This window comes from Myotis yumanensis, unplaced genomic scaffold, assembly GCF_028538775.1.
Source record: "Myotis yumanensis isolate MYYU_CA2020_CCGP unplaced genomic scaffold, mMyoYum1.0.hap1 SCAF_9, whole genome shotgun sequence".
In the NCBI taxonomy this organism is placed as follows: domain Eukaryota; kingdom Metazoa; phylum Chordata; class Mammalia; order Chiroptera; family Vespertilionidae; genus Myotis; species Myotis yumanensis.
The window spans coordinates 57205266-57224897 of NW_027223760.1; the positions used below are offsets into that span (position 1 = coordinate 57205266).

Sequence of the window (19632 nt, forward strand, 5' to 3'; positions counted from 1 at the left end):
GCATTTTAGTATATATAACTGACTGGTGACTACAACAAAGTGAATAATTTGTGGTTAGTATAAACCAGCTAAATTTTTGAAATGCACAACTATCTACACATACATTCCTCAGCCACAGATGCTGAAAATGAGGGTTTGGGCTTCTGAGTTTGTTTTTAACCTGCAGGAGTGCAGAAATCTCACTTGAGTTGTCTTTCACTCATCATCCATCTGTTTCCTGGAATCCCAAGGGTTAGAGAAAGTTCTAAAGCTTTATCTTATGTAAGCACTGGGTGATTAATATACCAGACCTGGCCCCACCTCTCAGTGAAACAGTTATCAGGCTTCAGATAATGATTTTGTCTCTGAATTTTTAAACTTGAGGGTAAATGGCGATTTGTTTTCACTCTTATTGTTTTCTCTTTTTATTGGAAAAATTGTCAACATATAGAAAAGTTGAAAGAATAATACAATAAATACCTGAAAACCCTTCACAATTGTGTATGAATGTATAAATATACGTGTGTGTGTGTGTGTGTATGTGTGTGTGTGTGTATCTTTTGCTAGACCATTCTTAAGTTACCAGTACCAGGATATTTCACACTTAAATGTTGCAGCATGCATTTCCTGAGAATAAGAATTTTTCTCCTATATGACCACAATATAATTATTAACCCCCCAAATCCTAATACCCAGGCCACAACCTATATCAATTACATCAAGGTCTCTGGAAGGCATCAGTATTTTTTAAAGCTCCCAGCTGATGTACAACAAAGTTAAGCCCCACTGTCTACAACTGTTAAAATTCAAGTTAAACACTTTCAAGAACACGTTTTTATTTTTTAATGTGCATAAGAATGTGCTAGCCTCTTAAAGTTGAACAGATCTAAATTATAGTTTTCAAATCAGTGTCACAATAATGTACTTGTCCTTAAGTTTTTCATATTACGTTAATGTAATTTTCTTCACTGAGGCCACACTGGCCAGGCCAACTTTCTTTTCAAATATTCCTTTAATATAAATGTATTTGAATTTTATTTTAGTTTCTTCTTCATCATGATTTAAAATGCATAAAATAAGTATTGTTATGTAGATCCTAAATACCTATATATAGATAAAGCTAAAAGGTTTTTATATGTGTAAAAACTTTATACATATATATTATTTGATAAAATGGTTAATACATCACTTTATCTTAGCATGTGAAACATAAAGCTTCTTTGTAACATTTCTCATAATCAAATTTCACATTTATAATAAAAAGGGTCCAGCAAGCAAAAACCAAAATGAAGGGGTTAGCTATACCAAACATCCCCAAACTTTTCCAGTTCATGGCACTTTTAGTGTTCCAGTAATATTCCATGGTGTGGCATGCTGAAAGAAACACCAATCAGTACTACTCACTAACTAGTTATGTCCAAACTTATTATATATGTCTATTCTAACAACTTAGTAGCTGTTTTTAAAAAATAATACACATACATTTTTTGAAAGTTTATTTCATTCTTAACAGGATGTGAATGTCTGGTTGGCACTTTATAACTTCTCAGAACCTGGAATTGGATTGGAAACCACTATCCTAGTTTCCTGTTCTATGATCCTTGTATTTTATAATAGCAACTTACAAAAACCCAGCCTCACAAAGGTGTGATGTCATCAATGGGTATAGTTTAATGGTGAGGTTCTTTGAACTACCTGGAGCTAATGATCTGCATCATTTTTAGCAGATAACATTGGGTTGCCCTTGAAAAATTTAAATATCCCACGATGATGCCCCTTGGTGTTGGCTGTGGCACCCTTGGGGTGCCTCAGTACACACTTTGTAAAGCACTCTCTAAAATATCTATAATAATAAAAGCATAATATGCTAATTAGATCAAATGTCCTTTCAGACATCCTTCCTTCCAGACAAAGCCGCAGCGGGTGGGGGCCACGGGGGCTGCAGGCGGGGGCCGGGGCCAAGGCCTTGCACTAATTTTGTGCACCGGGCCTCTAGTTGACTATAATTATAATGTGTGAATCTAGTATGTAAAAGAATATGAGTGAAATAGATCATTCTGAGGGCCTGGGATAAGGAGCTGCAGGATTGAAGAGGAGATAAAAATTGTGATAAATGTTCTATCTGCATGCAATACCATTTCCTCCCAACTTTACTTAAAAAATAAAAATGCCTACCCATGCTTCAGAATTCTGCCCAAGCTCATTCAGGCCAACCTCCCCTAACCAAGTCAAATTCACCTGTTATATTCTCAGAGTACTCATTTTCTAGCACTTATCACAGTTACAATTATGCATTCAGTTGCATAACTACCTAATTCTTGTGTCTCCCATTGGAAAGTAAGCTCTAAGTGGGTAGGAATGTGTCTGATACTACCACTGTTTCCCAGTGTTTGTGGACTTGCTACTCCATAAACACTGAACTCCCCTGTATGCACTGTCGTCTTTGGGAAGTTGCTCCATCTTTTGCCTTACACTGAAAGCTGGCTCTCTCTGAGGCTATCATTGTCCTAACATTTGGGAAGTTCTCCCAAATGGTGCCTAATTATTTTCTCTCATCACACATCCACAACATAGTGTTGATGTCCACCTGGTTCCCTGTTACCACCCCCAGATCCCTTTTACTTTATAGTTTGCAAAGTTAAAATATAAAACAAACCCATCAACCATAAAACACACCTGTTTCTTTGTAGCTCATGCTATAATACTCCCCCCCGCCCATCACAACAACTTTGTCTTTCTGATCCTAAATTCTCTATACATTTCACCCACCACCCTCCTTTTCCCCAGCTTCTGTACAGCAGTGCTCCTCAAACTTGATGTACATTTGACTCACCTGGGGGATCTTGTTAAAGTTAGACTCTGGCTTGGTAAGGACATCCAGAGAAGTTGTGGACCAGTTTGAAGAGTGAAGCAGCAGGTGACCTATTTCTGCTTTATGTAACCTACTACAGTCCTGATTTCCTGTTTGTGCTTTGGCACCAATCCCTCCTGTCTTCCTTACACAGCAAATCTCAATTTCTCTCCTCTCTCTCAACTACTTAAGTATATCACCCACTAAAAAAAATAAAAAAATAAAAAATAAATTAAAATTAACTCTTTACGCCCCCTAGCTACCATTTTCGGTCCCTCTCTTTCACAGCCAAAGTTTTCAAAAGAGAAATTGTGTTTGCCAACATCATTTCATCTCTAGTTCTATCTGAATTGCAGGTCCATTCGCCCACCAACATAGAGTCACAAAAGTCACCAATGACTCCATGTTGAAAAGTCGAAACATATATTTTCAGTTCTCATTTTATTGGAACCTCTCAACAGCATTCAATACTGTGAACCACTCCTGACATTTCTCTATCTTGTCCTCTATGCTACAGTAGCCCCTATATTCTCCTGTTACCAATCTAGCAACTCTTTTTTGTTGCTTTTGCAGGACCAACAAAAAGCAATGCATTATCTCCTATCCACAGATTAGATATAACATATTAAAGTTCTTTGGGGGCCCAGTCCTTCTTTTTTAGTATATATTCACCCCCTATAACTTCAATGCTCTTGCCACCTAAATGTAAATGACTTCTGAATCTGTCTCCGTGTATAATCTGTCTTATACACCTTCTTTGAGTTACAAACCTGTATGTGCTGTGGTCTACTTGACATCTTCTCTTAGATGTCTCATAGGTAAGAAATCCAAAGCTGAATTAATAATTTCTCACCAGTACATTCCATTATCACATAACCAGACACATAGTCCAAAAAACTTACGTTTTTGACACCTGCCTCTGTCTTCACTATCATCTATCTGCTCCATTTTCCAAGACCTCCCAAATACCTTTGGAATCTATTCAGTTTTCTTTATCTCCACAATCACCTCCACCTCAGCATCAGTAATTGCCACCTCTTGGCTGGGCTACTGTAAATAGTTTTCCAAGGAATATTACTTCCATCCATTCTACTCTGCTCCTCTCTCTTTAAACTGCTCTTCACACAATATGGTATTGTTTTTGAAACACAAGTATGATCATTTGTGCCCTTCTCCCCTGATCATGTTTTAGCCCCTTATACCTGCTAGCCTCCTGCCTAAAGGGACATCGCTTTACTGTTTCACTGGCTTGGAAAGCTCTTCCCCTCTGTCTTCTAGCTAAGCCGACTTTATCCTTCAAACCTCAGCTTAATCATCAGTTTGGGGGGAAAGTCTCTTTTCACCTCAATGAGTAAGTCAAACCTATCTACTAGAAAATCATTTTGAGTCATGTACTTCTCCATGGCATTGACCAAGAGCAATGTCACTTTCTGTTTTTATTCACCATTGTCTCCACAGTCCTAGCACAATTCCTGGCACATTGGGAGTTACCACCCAAAACATCTCTTGATTTTATGAGTAGAGGGGTAATTTCAGGTGAGGAATCCCAAATGGTATGGCATTTAGCTGGGCATGCCTCTCTAATATCATTAAAGAATAAGGCAGAGGGAGATAAATTATGAATATCGCAAAGAACAAAATGTAATAGTATTTGCTGGAATATTTAGATGTAAGTTGTAGGGGAACTGAAGATGATTCATGGGTTGATCAGGAGAATGACAGAGCCAATGAAAAAGTTTCAGCTAAAGACAATGAATTTATTGATACACAGAATTTGAGGTAAACAGACGTACCAGGTGGGAATGGCTTATACATTTTAAAATTTAGGAATGGACATGGTGTGAAATGTCACCCAGACATCTTAACCTGGATGCCCTTTTGATCCTGACACGCGAACATACTCCTCTGTGTTCACTCTCTCAGTTAACAGCACAGAAAGAGTCAGGAATCTTGGAGCGATTTAAGATAGCTCTCTCTTCCTCTATGACCTTATTCTTTTCTATCATTTATATTTTCTGTCTTTTGCCTATTCCACTGCCACTCCCATGGATTTACACCTGCATTATGTCAACAAATCCCTAACTACTCTCCCTGCGACCAGTCTTCATTTCTTGTCATCCAGTTTTCACTTTCTTCCCAGAGTGACTTTTCCGAGACAACAGAACGTCACTTTCCTGCTAAACATTTTTTTCCCTTTATTGATTAAGATATTACAAATGTGTCCTTATCCCCCCAATTACCCTCATCCCCCCCAATCCTGCCCTCACCCTCACTCCCTGTTGTCCACATCCAATGGCTTATGCCTATATGCATGCATACAAGTCCTTTGGTTGATCTCTCCCCCTCACGCCCGCCCTCCCCTATCTTCCCTTTTAAAAAGTTTTTGTTGCGTAGGGAATAAAACCTAGGCCCTCTATCAAGGCCTTATGATTTGACCCTAACATTGCTGGACGTCCCTTCCAGCCCCTCTATCCAGCTATAGCCGACTACTTACTATCCCCCAGTGTCCCCCGCTTCCCTCTCTTGCTTCCTTCCTTTCAGCTTGAAATCTGACTACGAATAGCAAAAGCGATTCTGGCTGGGGAAAAGCAGTTATGAAGTATAGAGACCAAAAACAAACAAACAAACACACACAAAAAGCCAAGGATACTCCTAGCTTTTAGATTCCAACTCTGTGGCCTTCTGAATTCTTAGCCTAAAGTAGAGGTGAGTCACTGCCTCTCCTGTAGGTGAAGTTAAGCTCACCCTTTGGCACGTCTGTCCTTAAGATCGTCTAGCTACAAAGAGTTCGGCTACGCACAATTTGTGATTACACCTTTTCCAGGGGTGAACTGTGACCACAGAAGCCACCCCTTGACCTCAAGAGCATGGCGACTAGGGGCCGCCGTTACGTCTTACGTCATCACGTGCGGGGAAGGTGGGGGCCCTTAAGGCGCTTTCGGGGCGTGGTCAAGCCGGACGGGGCGGGGCTATACGGGACTGGGCGTGGCCAGAGAGGGGTCGGGGGTGCTTCAGCGATTCCGCAGGCGCGCGCGGCGGTGCGAGGCAGCGCCGGGAGGGTCCACTTGACGTCCGTGCCCGGGAGCGTGCCCTGGACCACCGGCTCGGACCCGGGGCAACTGCGCAGCCGAGCGGAAGCCAGTGGCACAGGGAGTGGCGGCCGGAGCCCCAGCTCCACCGGCGGGAAGCACTCAGGATTGGGGAAGCCCCCGGAGTCGAGCGGCGGCGCCTCCCTCACCCTAGGGGCCGCGGCGACGGTCACGGTCACGGTCACGGGGCGCGGCACCCCCGCGCGCGACCCAGGCTGGGATTCCAAACCCGCGGCTCAGACTCCTCCTTCCCCCGGGCCGCCTCACCTGCGGGCAGCGCCGCGCCGCCTCCGCCGGTGTAGACGGCACCTGCGCCGCCTCGCCCACCGGTCTCCGCCCGCCGCCGCCCCCCCACCTCGGGCGCCAGGCCCAGGCAGCGCACCTGGACGCGCGGGGCTGCGGAAGCCGCGGCTCGGACGACGCGGCGCCTCCCCACCGCCCGGGTGGACGCAGGTGGAGCGAGCGCGGCTTCGTGGAGCCGGGCCCGCCGCCGCCGCCGTCCCAGCCGACGCGGGTCCCGGAGACCGGGCGGTCGGTGCCCGTGCCCGTGCCCGGGGAGGAATCGCGGGCGCCTGGGCACCATGAACGGCAGCAGCGCCAACATCACCTACGCCAGCCGCAAGCGGCGCAAGCCCGTGCAGAAAACGTGAGTGTCGGTCCGAGCGCGTCTTCGCCGCGGGGGCTGGGCGCTCGGGCTCGCGGATGCGGGAGGCGCCCGCCCTCCGCCCCCAAATCCGGGCGGTCTGGGGATTAGGTCCATTTCTGACCCAGTGGAATCGAGATTCGGGGCTCGGGGGAGACACTCGGGCCTGGGGTTTTGCCCTTTTTAATCATGGCATTTGCAGAGCGGCCCCGGTCCCCAGGTCGCAGGCACCCGCGCACACCCCCACCCACTTGCAGCTGCTTTCTCTCCTGTGGTCCTAATTTGTTGACAGCTCTGCTCTGCCCGTGGGGCTGGTGGATTAGCTAACGTAAACCCGCCTGGAATCCCCTTCTACTCCTTAATGTCCTCTTAGGGCAGGGTCGAGGACGGTTGTGATTCTCATTCGTGGCAGGACAGGGCGAGGCGTTGCGCGGAGCTAAAGGCGCGCCACCTGTGCGAGGGGCTGGGTGCCTCCGAGGTCCTTTCTGGGCTCCGGCCGCCGGCCCTCTGCCCGCTCTTACTGTTTGGAAGGAGTTTTGTAGCGCTCAGCATGACCCTATCCGTGAAATGTATAGAGATGGTAGCAGTAGGAGTGAATGTAGTGGGCAAGGCACAGTGGGGGAATTGTTTTTTGAGCTACTTTTTTTTTGGAGAGTTTATCAGTTTTGCGGTAGTTTTAGGTTCTGTAAAAGTAACAGATTTGAAACTGGGAATTAGTGAAACACGTTTTCAGTCTTGGTAACTTTCTCTAATCCCCTTTCCCCTACTCCAAAGTTTTGTCAATTCTAATAGAGTGGTTACAAACAGATTTTTTGTTTGTTTGTTTTGGTGGGATATTTGTGTGAGATGGCAAATACTTAAAAAAATTTTTTTTCAGAAAAATAAATCCATGTTTGAGACAGATTTACTTTTGTGAGTTGGCTGTATGTGCGTGTTTATTCCTATTATCTCTGAGTTAACTTTGCTTTACATTTTTCAAATTTTCATAAACAGTTTTAAGAACACAAAATTGATTCAGAGCCAGTTAGAAGTATGTTATGCACTTTGTTTAAAACTTAATTTAGGTCACAAATTCAAATCAGAAAAACAGTTTAAGATTTATATTTAAAACCACTGGTTAAAAGTATCATTATTCTGGAGTTTTATTTTTCTTTCAGAATTTTAATCTGAAGATCATAGTTCTTCAGATCTAGATTTGACATTAACAGAACATATATATACACACATATATATGTATATATATACACACACACATATATGTATATATATAGAGAGAGTGTATATATATATGTGTGTGTATATATATATATATATATAGAGAGAGAGAGAGAGAGAGAGAGAGAGATATTGAGATTATAACTTGAAAGTCTTATCCTGAAGTGTGTCTGACATGAGGAATACTGCCGAGTCAGCAATTTTCTCTCTTGGCAGTTCTGTGACATTGATTTACTAACTTGCATTTTGTGGAGTGATTTCTTTCTTTTTTTTCAAACATTTAAAAATATATTTTATTGATTTTTTACAGAGAGGAAGGGAGAGGGATAGAGAGTTAGGAACATCGATGAGAGAGAAGCTTTGATCAGCTGCCTCCTGCACACCCCCTACTGGGGATGTGCCGGCAACCAAGGTACATGCCCTTGACCAGAATCAGACCTGGGACCCTTCAGCCCGCAGGCCGATGCGCTATCCACTGAGCCAAACCGGTTAGGGCTGGAGTGATTTCTTATATGGAAATGTATTTGTCTAGTTTGACTTTGTTCCTGGGTAAAATTGAGAGGCATTGCAAATGTCTGTTTTATGTAGCCATTGTAATAAATTATACTATATGTATCGTGGGCTTTATGTGTGTAGCCATAATACTTGAAGATCTCCCTAATGGATTTTTAAGTTACTGAGTTCATGTCAGTGTGTTACATAAGGACCTAGATGACTTTTTTAAAAAGTCAGATGCCTTATTTTTGTATTTATTATAAAGTTTAACATTCTGACTTTTAATTAACCTTTTATTAATGATTTTCCTTTTAAACATTGCATTTTCCTTTTATTTATGTAAGATGAACCTTCTACTTTATCTTAATATTTTAATATACGTCCTAAGACTTTACTATATTTGATTTGATGGTCTCTTGTAATACAGTGTTGGCTAGTGCATTTCCATATTACCCTTATTTTATTTAGTTAGTATATGTTTGTCAGATCTTTATTGAGCACAATGCATTACTTCTAGTCATATAAACGCCTTAAAATGTCACTGCATTGCTCCATAAGAAAAGCTTAGTGTTGAAATTTATAGAATCGTGTGAAATTATTTATAAATTATTTTTAACCAGAATGAAAAATGGTTAGCTTTATAATGCAGTTAATCGAAGTTCATTTTAGGAATGCAGCCATTAAAACTATTAAGTTTAATATTTTTTAGTTAAATTAGTAGTTTGTAGCTAATGAAGTTAAAAATATGTAACATTGTCAGAAAAATACATCTTGTTTGAGCTGAAAATGCTATTAAGATTTAACTTTGATCCTTTAAGTGAAAGCCATTTTAATTTACTTAAAGAGAAAACATGTTATAGCATACATACAGAAATGATGATAAGATGCCCATTTAAATATACAATTCCATAAAAATTTGGAATTAAGTATGTGACAATTTTAACCTGAAGCTCTTCCAATCTTCAATTGAATTAATTAAACAAGATAACCCCCTCTAGTGGCAGTTGAAATTTATCTTTATTGTAGGAAATGCATCCTAGATGTGTTTATTTTAATCCCACTGAAATATGTTGTACATAGTAGATGTTCAGTAAATGTTTCCTTTCTTTTCTGAGTAATGAAAGTTAGGAAATTAAAGGATCTGAAGGAGCCTTGCATCTGATCCATGTTCCTCCCTACCTTCAGGAAGACATTTTCATGATAACCTTAGGCATAGATTCTACTATAACTTTCCTTAAAATGTTGTTCCATACTTAACAACCCTCCTAAAAAAAATTACTTAAATTTTGTTCTTGTTTCATTTTTTTTTTGAAGATGATAACGTTTTATCCGTTTGTTTAATTATGTTGCCTCCTGGAGGTAAATGAAATAGAATCTGTACCATTAAATAGAATCTGTTTTTCCCTAGTGATAATAACTTTGGATATATTTCTGTATTTTTGAAATTTTATTAATACAGATAAAGTTTTAGTGGTATTCCACTTATTATTGTATTATTTTTGGTACCGACTTGGCAAAAGGAGTGCTGAGTAAATGACTTCTACCCTTAGAAGTGCTATCAGCAGTAGTGGTGAATAAACCAGCCATCAAGAACTGGAAATGACTTGTGAGCCTTAGCTGATCCTTTGCACTTTGTTAACATACTTGTACTGTTACTATAAAACAAAAGCATTGTCTTCCTTGCTGCTTGTTCTAAGTTGCTGTTCATTCTATGTAAATCCCAGGAACCTCATTTAGATAATACCTACTTAGCTAAATAAAATTATGCAATGTTTTCCTGAAAATGTTTCATAAAAATGTAGTATGATACCATTTTCCAAGTAGCCTCTAAAATAAAAGGATGTCTTTTCTGTAACATAATTTTTTCTCCACCATAAGTTTTCTTTCAAATGGCTTTATTTAGATAGCTTTTACATAGTGGCTATAGAGGCTCTTACATATTGTAACTCTAAAATAAGTAAGTGAAAATGCTTAGTTATCAGTAACATTTATAAAAATGTCAGGAAGAGGAAACAATGAGATATAAATGGAAAGAGTACTAGGTCTAAACTAAAAGATAGGTCTAGTTTTTTTGTTTTTATAGATTTGGGCAAATTCTTGACCAACGTCGCAGGCTAGTCAAAACCTAAAACTAAAATGCCACTCTCACAACTAAAATTAGCAGAACAAAATCATTTTATAAAGTGTAAAGACAGCTAAAGATATAAATTAAACAGAAACATAATTCGGTTCTTTAAATAATTTTAGCTTACATTATCCCAGAACAATCAGTTCTCCTGTGAAACAGTAAGAGGCAGTATATGATTACGTTCTCAATTCTGGGAATGGCTCAAATGTGCTACTTCACTGGTGAATAAACTTACATAGTATATGCTTATTGATGTAAATAATTAAGATAATTACTTGCAAATCTTTAACAACAGTACTTTTTTTACTTCCATACTTTTGTAAAGTTGATTTTGTCTATATAGTGGTTTAATAGAACAAAAAATGACTGTTTCTTAGCATTTATTATGATACAAGCATGCACTGTGTTTTATATACTAGTACTTTTTTTAGGTTTATAATAGTATTATGAAAAGGTAATATTTCAGTTTTATAGACAGGGACCTGAGGTTCAGATTCAAAATTGTCAGGTAGGAAATGGAAAAGCTGAGTTTAAATATCAGATCCCAAAACTTGTTTTTACCAACTTCACAATAAGATTTCCATACTTAAATCCATATATGCATTCATACCCTTCCCTCTAAGTGTCTTTTCTTATCTTACTGATTTGCTCCCTCCCTCTCTCCTTTAAAACATTGCTTTTAATGGCTGTTAGTACTCTGTTCTCTTAATGTTTTATAATTTAACTATTTTTCTTTTTTAGGGGGAAGTTCTGTTTTTTCCAACTTTTAAATATTTTAACTAGTTTTTCAGAGAATTCCTTTGAGTTATGTGAATTTCTATGCAAATTCTTAGTTATCTCCTTAGGAAAAATTCCCAAAAATGGAGTTTGGGGGTGCAAAGGTATGCATACTTTTAAGACTGAGCCAAATATTATGCTCTGAGACATAGTGCCAAATTGCTTTGCAAAATGTTTACATCCCCATTGGTAATCTGTCCTTGCATTTTTGCCTAAAAATGTTAATTTTGACAATTGACTTTCCATAGACAAAAAATGATGGGGTAGCTAATTGAACTTATTGTTGGGATTGTGTATATGTGGAGTAGTAGTTGTGTGTGTTTGAAGGTTTTTCTACTTGAGATGTACTTTACATATTGATTTGTTTTGTATTATATGTTTTAGTCATGTTCAGTTTGCTCCTTACTTGCTTTTTGATCTACTTAAAAATATTTCTATTAAATAATACGTGCAATATTGTATTCAATATTCAATAATATATATGCTGTCTTCAGTAAACATGCTTGATATAATCACTTGACATTCATTATGAGAAGATAATTAGTGCTATTTCCTCTCTCCTTCACCGTTTTTCATCCTCCCAATATAATGTTATCACTATTTTAGATTAAATCTACTTTCAGCATTTCATAATTTTTTAAACTGTAAGCATTGTTTACTGCTCAGCTAAGTAATGTACTATGATTACACTTTCCTTGTTCTCTGTTGTCATTGATATCTTCTATCTATTTTCCTTCTTTATATTTATATTTATTTGCATCTGGGTTTAGCCGTCTCAGGTTTATTGGAGATAGATTTTGTGTTTCTGTCTCTTGTGATTTTCTTTATTTTTTAAAAAAATACGTTTTTATTGTTTTCAGAAGAGGAAGGGAGAGGGAGGGAGAGAGAGAGAAACATCAATGATGAGAGAGAATCATTGATCGGCTGCCTCCTGCACAACTGCCTACTGGGGATTGAGCCCGCAACCCAGGCATGTGCCCTTGACCAGAATCGAACCCGGGACCCTTCAGTCCACAGGCCGACACTTTATCCACTGAGCCAAACCAGCAAGGGCTTCCTTGTGATTTTCTAAAAGAGAAGAGTACTTGCAGAAAACTAGATACTCTGACATCATGAAATCGGAAGTGACTTGACCTGTCTTCAAGACCTGATTTAGATGCTATATCACCATGAAACCTTCCCTTAGTACACTACCTGAGCTCTTACTTTCCTGAACTCTTGAGCATCACTTTTATAGCACCTACATTATTGAGCAATACATTATGTTTGATTTTGTCCTGTTGTAGAATGAATCTCCTCCTAGTACAAAAGATATGCTTTTTAAAGAGAGGCCTGTTTTTTGTGTTTGTATCTACCAGAGATTTCTAGTACCATGCACATAGTATGTATTGGAGAGTTATTTACTCCCTTAACAATTGACCACTACTTAAGACTTTTTTACTAATGTTTTAGTGATTTGGGGATAGTAGGTTCATTTTATGTGGGTTTAAAAGAAAATATTTTAAAAAGTATATTCATACAGGAGGAGAAAGGGAACATTCTTACTTATTTTTTTCAGGATCATGCGAGTAACAGTGATTTCTAAGACATATTTCATATTCCCGGTTTTCACTGTTCAAGTCTGTGTTAGAGATTATATGTAGTTTGTACCTCATCGCCTCTCCATAGGTAAAAAAGAGGGAAAGGGACTAACCATCACAAATGTAGAGCCAGCAGCAGGAGAGTGGCCATAGAATTCTGACTCACTGCAGATGACATCCAGCCAGGATTCTCAGAAGTTGTAAACTCTTTTTGTCTCATAGGAGGAAGCAAAATATCCAGGTGTATTCAGCCTAACAATGGAATTTAATGTTATTTGTGCCACAGATCACCTTTCCAATATTATATTAAGCATGTAATTTATGACTATAAACATTTAGCATTTATATTCAGAGATCAATAATTATGTACTGAAACCATGGGGAGGAAATGAAGAAAGGATAGGTTTAAAAGTTGGGCTTAACTGGATGTGGTTGGTATGGTAGTGAGATTCACTGAGGAAAACGTCGATTTCCTACCTGTTGGATGGAGAGTAGTATCATAGTAGATGCAGAGAAGGAATGCCTAAGTTCTGGGAAATAGGAATGAGAGGACATCCAGGTACAGGGGCTGGAAATAAAGATAAACAAGTTATTGGTGTGTAGCCTGAAGCAGTGGGGGTGGAGTAAATCACCTAGAGGAAAAAGCTGATAAACCATACTCAGTGCTGTGATAGGTAATCTCTTGTTAGAAAATGTCCCTTCATTCTCGTAGGATAACTGAAGCAATATCTTTGCATGTCATTTGAGACTTTATGATAAATATCATTTAAAAATATAAATACAATTACAGTAACTTTAACTGGGTTGCTAAGTTTCTCAACTTCGTTTCAAACACTGAGCACAAGTGATGAGCCTAACAGACATTTTAGACTGGGATGTGAAAAATTAAGGCTTTAAAGATAACATTCAAACTGGCATTGGGCATGCCATTGGGCCTGTCACCACCAGTACTTATAGCGTGCAGGCTTCTAAGACAGAGGCATGGCATGCAGTCAGCTGGAGTCTTGCTTTCACAACAATTTTGGTTACAGGTTGGGACAAGATTTTTGAGGTTCAGGTTGAAAAAATAATACATTTTTTTCTTTGCCTGAGCAACATCGTACAGTCTATTTCAGCTGACTTCTGAAATCCAATCTTACTGGGACATTTATTTATATTTCAGAGATAGTCTTTTATTTAAATAGACACTTGGCAGCATAATTTGGCATAGGTTTAAAGACAAAGCAAAAGTAAAATTACCAGCATAACCCAAGTCAAGTGTAATTGATGTAAGATTTTTATTTTTTATTATTCTGTACATCTTTAGTATGTATAGATAAGTACGAAATATTTCACAAAATAGTTCTGAATATTTCTCACAGAATCAGTGGAAAAGTATGCTAAAGCTATTACTTTAGCTTTAACAACATTGGATTGGAGATGCCAAGTCTAGGGGGTACTTTTCAGTCTTTAACTTATTTAATTCCTCTGTGAATATAACTTTGTTCTGTAGTCTCCAAAATAGTCTGCCCTGTTTCTTTGCCTTTTGGTCTTATCATTCCTCCCCCTTCATCTGTGCCTGCATCTCTTCCTCCACCTTACACCTAAATGTTGGTATTACTGAGGTGTGTGCTCAAGTCTCTCTTCTCTTTGTTTGATATACTTTGCATTGGGAAATATAGTTGTTATCCTAAGTTACAGACTCTAGTCATTTGCCCTTTCCCTACTCAACGTTTTCCTCTCCCTTACCTCCTGCACTTAAATTGGTCAGCAAGTGAGTTTAATTCAGTGAACATCTGAGTCTGGCTATATACTCAGCTTTATGATAGACACAAAGTGCTGTGCTTAAATATCTCAAGGCAGTCTATACTTACTATCCTCACTATTACTGCCGTCAGTCAGGCTCCTGTCATTTCTTTTCTGCACATTTCTGATCAGCAAACATTAATTGAGAGTTCACTCTGTGTCAATCCTGAGCATTGGGATTACAGAAATGATTAAGTTTTCATAGCAAGAGCAACAAACAAGTATATGCAATATAGGTTACAGAAAGCTTGATTTAGGAAATGTGAACTCATGGTAAATTTTCCATTACGTGCATAATACTACGTTAGAGTTGTGGACAAGTTTGCATTGTATAAAGACTCAGTCTCATCTAGTTCAGGGTTGAATACTGCAAAGAGCCAGCATAAGATAGGCAGCAGTACTACTGAGAAGACTACCTCTAAGTCTCTCTTTTACTGTTGTAATTTGTCCCTGTGTCATATCAGATTGTCTTGCTTCAATGTTTGTTTTACTCTTTTCTCCCCAGTGTTTCATAATCTTTACTGGAAAGCTACCAAGAGTGTAAGGCTGGATTTGATTTTTAATTTATGGGAAATGTTATCTGCACTGAATATTCCTTAATGGAATGGTTGTGTAAGGCATTTGCATAGGATGCATAAGGTGCTGAAGTAGTACAGGAGAGATCCATTGTGAGTAGGTAGGGGAAGACCTTACAAAAGTGATCTAATTGAGCAGGGCTCTGAAGCTGGTGCGACAGCAGGGGAGTAGCACTATGAAAGCACTAAAGTACATACTGGCAACTGCAAGTCATTTCTTAGCTCTGGCATATAATGGACAAAGAAGGCTTTAGCTGGAAACAGTGGGGCCAGAGGAACAGTTAGGGGCCATAGAAAGATCAAGAAGCACTTTGTTAGGCTAAGGAATGTGGACTGTGTGGAGTTACTGAAAGGGTTAAATAAGAGGAATGACCTGGGGTTATATTTTAGAAAGAAGTGCTCAGAGGGGTCTGCTGAGCATTCTGTCCTCACTGTCACCAGAGTCAGTTTAGTAAAATAAAAACACTAGACTGGGCATGCCAATCCTAGCTGAAAGCTCAAGATGACTCCAGATGCCAAAGTCCAATTTGGTTGCCATTTCTGTGAGTAGAGTTGCTGAGTCCTCTACCTTGAACTTTTTTTTCATCAGACACCCACATGGCTCATGCTTTGTTGTCTTCATGTCTGTGCTGAAACTTCACTAGCTGTCAAAACCAGCACCCTGTCACTCCTTAGTTCCTTACCTTGCTTTATTTTTTTCTTCTTAACACTGACAGCCAGAAAAGTTACATGTTTATGTATGTATCCTCCCACTGGAATGTAAGCTTCATGGGAACAGGAGCTTTAGGGGGTTTTGTTCATGCTGAGTATTCTGTTTGCGCCACATGGTGGATGGTCAATATTTGGTGAAAGAATGTGGCCCCAACTGATACTAATAACAGGAAAGAAACAGGGGGAAGGCCAGACTTTATAGGCATGTTCCCTGCAAAACATTGGGGGAAGGGGAGTGGACAAAGGGAAGATATTTGCATGACCAGAAAAGTTGGGGGACTAGCGGAGGTGCTGTCAGATCATGGGCCAAAATGGGCGTGGCCACTGGAAGGGCAGGAAGATTTGGGGTACAGAGCCCCCTAAACAGAGGAGTTTGACCTCTTACGCACTTGGCTTTGTTGGGACTCCTGTGATTCTGGGCTTGTGGGGCTCTTTTGCTCCTGCTTCCCTGCATTCGCACACACAGCGGACTAATGGACTGTAACTAACTAGCCTGATGCTGAACTGGACCCCGCTCCAACATGGAAAGGAAACTCTGGACACTGGCTTTGCTCCTAGCGTTACTGAAACCCCACCTGCGCTTCTATCACGGGCCTCAGGGAAATGGGACTTTAGAAACACAGGGATTTAATCCCATGCAAATAAAAATCACTCGTTCTCCTGTGCAGGTCTCAGAAAATTCTTTTTCTGGGGCTGTTGTTAAGAACCACCTCCAGCAGCATCCAGCGGGGAAGAGGACCCCCACTTCATAAGGAACCACAAGGAACTTCCCCCTTCTCTCTCGCGCCCTATGCTTCACACGCCAGACAGGGGACTTCTCGCAGCTCACCCTTCCCCAGTCATGTCTCCTCCTGAAATCCAGTTATTCTTTCAAGATCCATCTCATATACTACCTTTTCTGTAAAACTCTTTTTTTCAGGTAGTTGTTCCGATACTTAGCTCCCATAACACTTTTGAAATATGTAGAAGAGTGTTTTTCTGACCTGCCAAGGACATGACAGGTGCAAATAAATAACAAGTGATTGATCTATAGAGAATTACTCAAGGAGGTACACAGGCATTGTAGGTAAAAATTGAAATTCAGTTGATTAATTGGAGAAATGTAGTAACTAGGTGTGACTTCAGTTTGATTATAAACGCAATGTGATTAAGGGAAAATAAATACATAGAGAAACAGTCACCATTTAATTATATGGTTACATAAACAGTCTGGAGATAGGTCTACTGACTTATTTTGTATGTATGCCATTTTACCAGATAATCTTTTTTTGTAGAAATAATTTGAACTATAATAGAAAAAAATAGAAATAGGTAGGTTCTGAAGAAATGACATGTTAGGGACAATGTAAAAATGTTAAAATTTTGTATTTTTTATCTTTTGCATAAAGTATTACTAATTCACATATAATATTGAGAATAAATTATCTAGAAATGTTTTGATTGCATCAAATTAATAGCACTACTCAAATCAATTTCTGCTTTTTAAAGATACTATCATTTGAACTGTCAAAAATGTTTTTGTTTTCTCAATAACACTGGAAAACAGGTGTTTGTTATAAGAACACTCAAGATAACTCTTTATTCTTCTGTCAAATGGAAAGGTGCAGGCATGATCTTAAAATTACTTTGTTTTTTTAATAGCTTCTCTGTATTTCAGCATGATTGTCTAATGATCTATAAATTCACTTTTCATAGTGAATTTCTGACTAAGGCTTTTGTGTAAAGTAGTCCAGCTTCTCATTTCTAAACTCAAGTTCTACTTGTAACCATCAGTTTATTTTCTCTCAGATGAAAATCATAACTAAATGTTGGGATGTCATTGAATTTTCTAATTGGGGCACAAATTATGGATGCTAATAAAGTAGAATTACTGACCAGTCAGAAGCAGGATTTGCCAGTAATCACAGTTAACTTCTAATATTTGTCATTCAACAAATGTAAATATCTAAAGTCAAATGTTTTCTTCTTTTAATACTGGAAGACACATTAGATGGCATTAGGACCATCTGGAGGTGCCAAAGAGTTTTGAGAAGTTGTCACTAACAGGATGAAATTGTTAAATATAGGAAGCTGGGGTTTTGAATATAAGTTTTTTATTTAGGGTTGCTCTTATTTATCTGCAACATAAATGATGCCAAAATGCTTCCAGCAGATTGCAAAGCATGATTTTCACATAATTTATTACAGATTTTTTTTCCTTTCCCTAACAATGGTTGTGTTTAAAGGAAATAAAATCCTAGTAGATTTGTTAATTGGAAGTCACTGTACCACAAATGTCTGAAGTATATGAAGTATGAAGTATATATGATATACTTAGTCCTATCATGGGTTCATAAGCTTTTAATAAAAACATTATGAAGAATTTTACCCATCCCTTGTTTTGCTTAATTAAGATAAAGAAAGGACCATTTTGAAAGGATTTATGTAAACTGAAAGTAGACTTCAGATGTTTGTCTTATGAGAGAAATATTTGAGGAGATGCTATAAGGCAATTGAAAATTGTGCTTTATATATTTTAGAGTATTTCATGACATTGTGTTTGTTTTTCAGCATCAAGCCAATCCCAGCTGAAGGAATCAAGTCAAATCCTTCCAAGCGACATAGAGACCGACTCAATACAGAGTTGGACCGTTTGGCGAACCTGCTGCCATTTCCACAAGATGTTATTAATAAGCTGGACAAACTTTCCGTTCTTAGGCTCAGTGTCAGTTACCTAAGAGCCAAGAGCTTCTTTGATGGTAAGACAAAAGGGTTTAATTTTTCTATAATCGCTTATAAAATACTTGTGTTGAATTTGGCTGCTTCTGTGTTGAAAACTGCAAAAATTAGCCATATGTGAAAAAGTTTTGTTTATTGCTGTATAGTAAAACTTAAGTAGCAAAGCCAAATTTCTCATATTTCCAAAAGTCAGTTTTCCAGATTTATTCATTAAACAGATGCTGCCACTAAATGATAATGTGGTGTCATTCTTTGATAATTATGTATTTGAAACATATGCTCATATTAAGTATGTCAGTTTCCAGTTCCACTTATTTTTCCAATTTACTTTTTGGAAGTCTCCCTCTCTCTCTCTTTTTTTTTTTTTTTTTTGGAAAGAGTAAAACACATATTAACTACTATGGATTTCCTTCAGTATGTTTTTATAGATAGGTCATTTCATTTATCCTTTCAAAATTATGTATACTTCTGTTTTATATTAACTGTATGTTCATCTAGGAACATGTAATAAAAAGTTTTCTTTTCCACTGAAAAGGGCATTTCATTATAGGAGTTAATGGAATTGGATTTCAGTCTCCATTCAGTCAAACTAGTAAGCAGCCCTCTACCTCAGTTTACCTAGCTGCAAAGTTAGGGATTTGAGCTAGGTGATATTTGTTACCTTTTAATCATACAGTAGTTCCTCTTCATGAAGCATTTAAAATGGAAGTTTTTGTTTGAAATGTTTCAATGTGTCTTCTCATTTTAAATCATTTATTGATTTATTTTTATCTGTTTATATGTCAGAAATAGATTTTTTTCAGGAAATGTTCAGTGTTTTAAATGTATAATGTTATTTTACAAACAGTAAAGGATTAATAAAATCTCAGTGGCCTGTCAGTGTGTCTCACACTTCAGTGTACTTACAAATCACTTAGGAATCTTGAAAGAGGAAGGTTTTTATGCAGGAGGTTTAAGTATTGCCAGAGATTTTGCATTTCTAACGTGCTCTCAGATGGTGCTGATATTTCTGCCCTGGACCCATGTGCAGATACTTGAATTTGTAATTTGTGTTTAGAATATTGTGAAACAGTTATTTCCTTTTAG

At 38.6% G+C, this 19632-nt stretch overlaps 1 protein-coding gene across 2 annotated transcripts in view; it reads left to right on the forward strand.

Annotated features, from left to right (window-relative positions):
• The first annotated feature begins 5915 nt into the window (after positions 1-5915).
• Positions 5916-19632, forward strand: part of AHR (aryl hydrocarbon receptor) — a 44262-nt gene continuing 30545 nt past the window's right edge. The window contains exons 1-2 of one of the 2 annotated variants that reach the window (XR_011472664.1): positions 5916-6565; positions 18379-18566. Coding sequence is in view for 1 of the 2 variants with exons in the window: in XM_070424394.1 (XP_070280495.1) it covers positions 6501-6565; positions 18379-18566 (253 nt within the window). In the remaining variant the exon portion in view is untranslated. The remainder of the gene's footprint in view (positions 6566-18378; positions 18567-19632) is intronic. The other variant, XM_070424394.1, reaches the window with a different exon arrangement.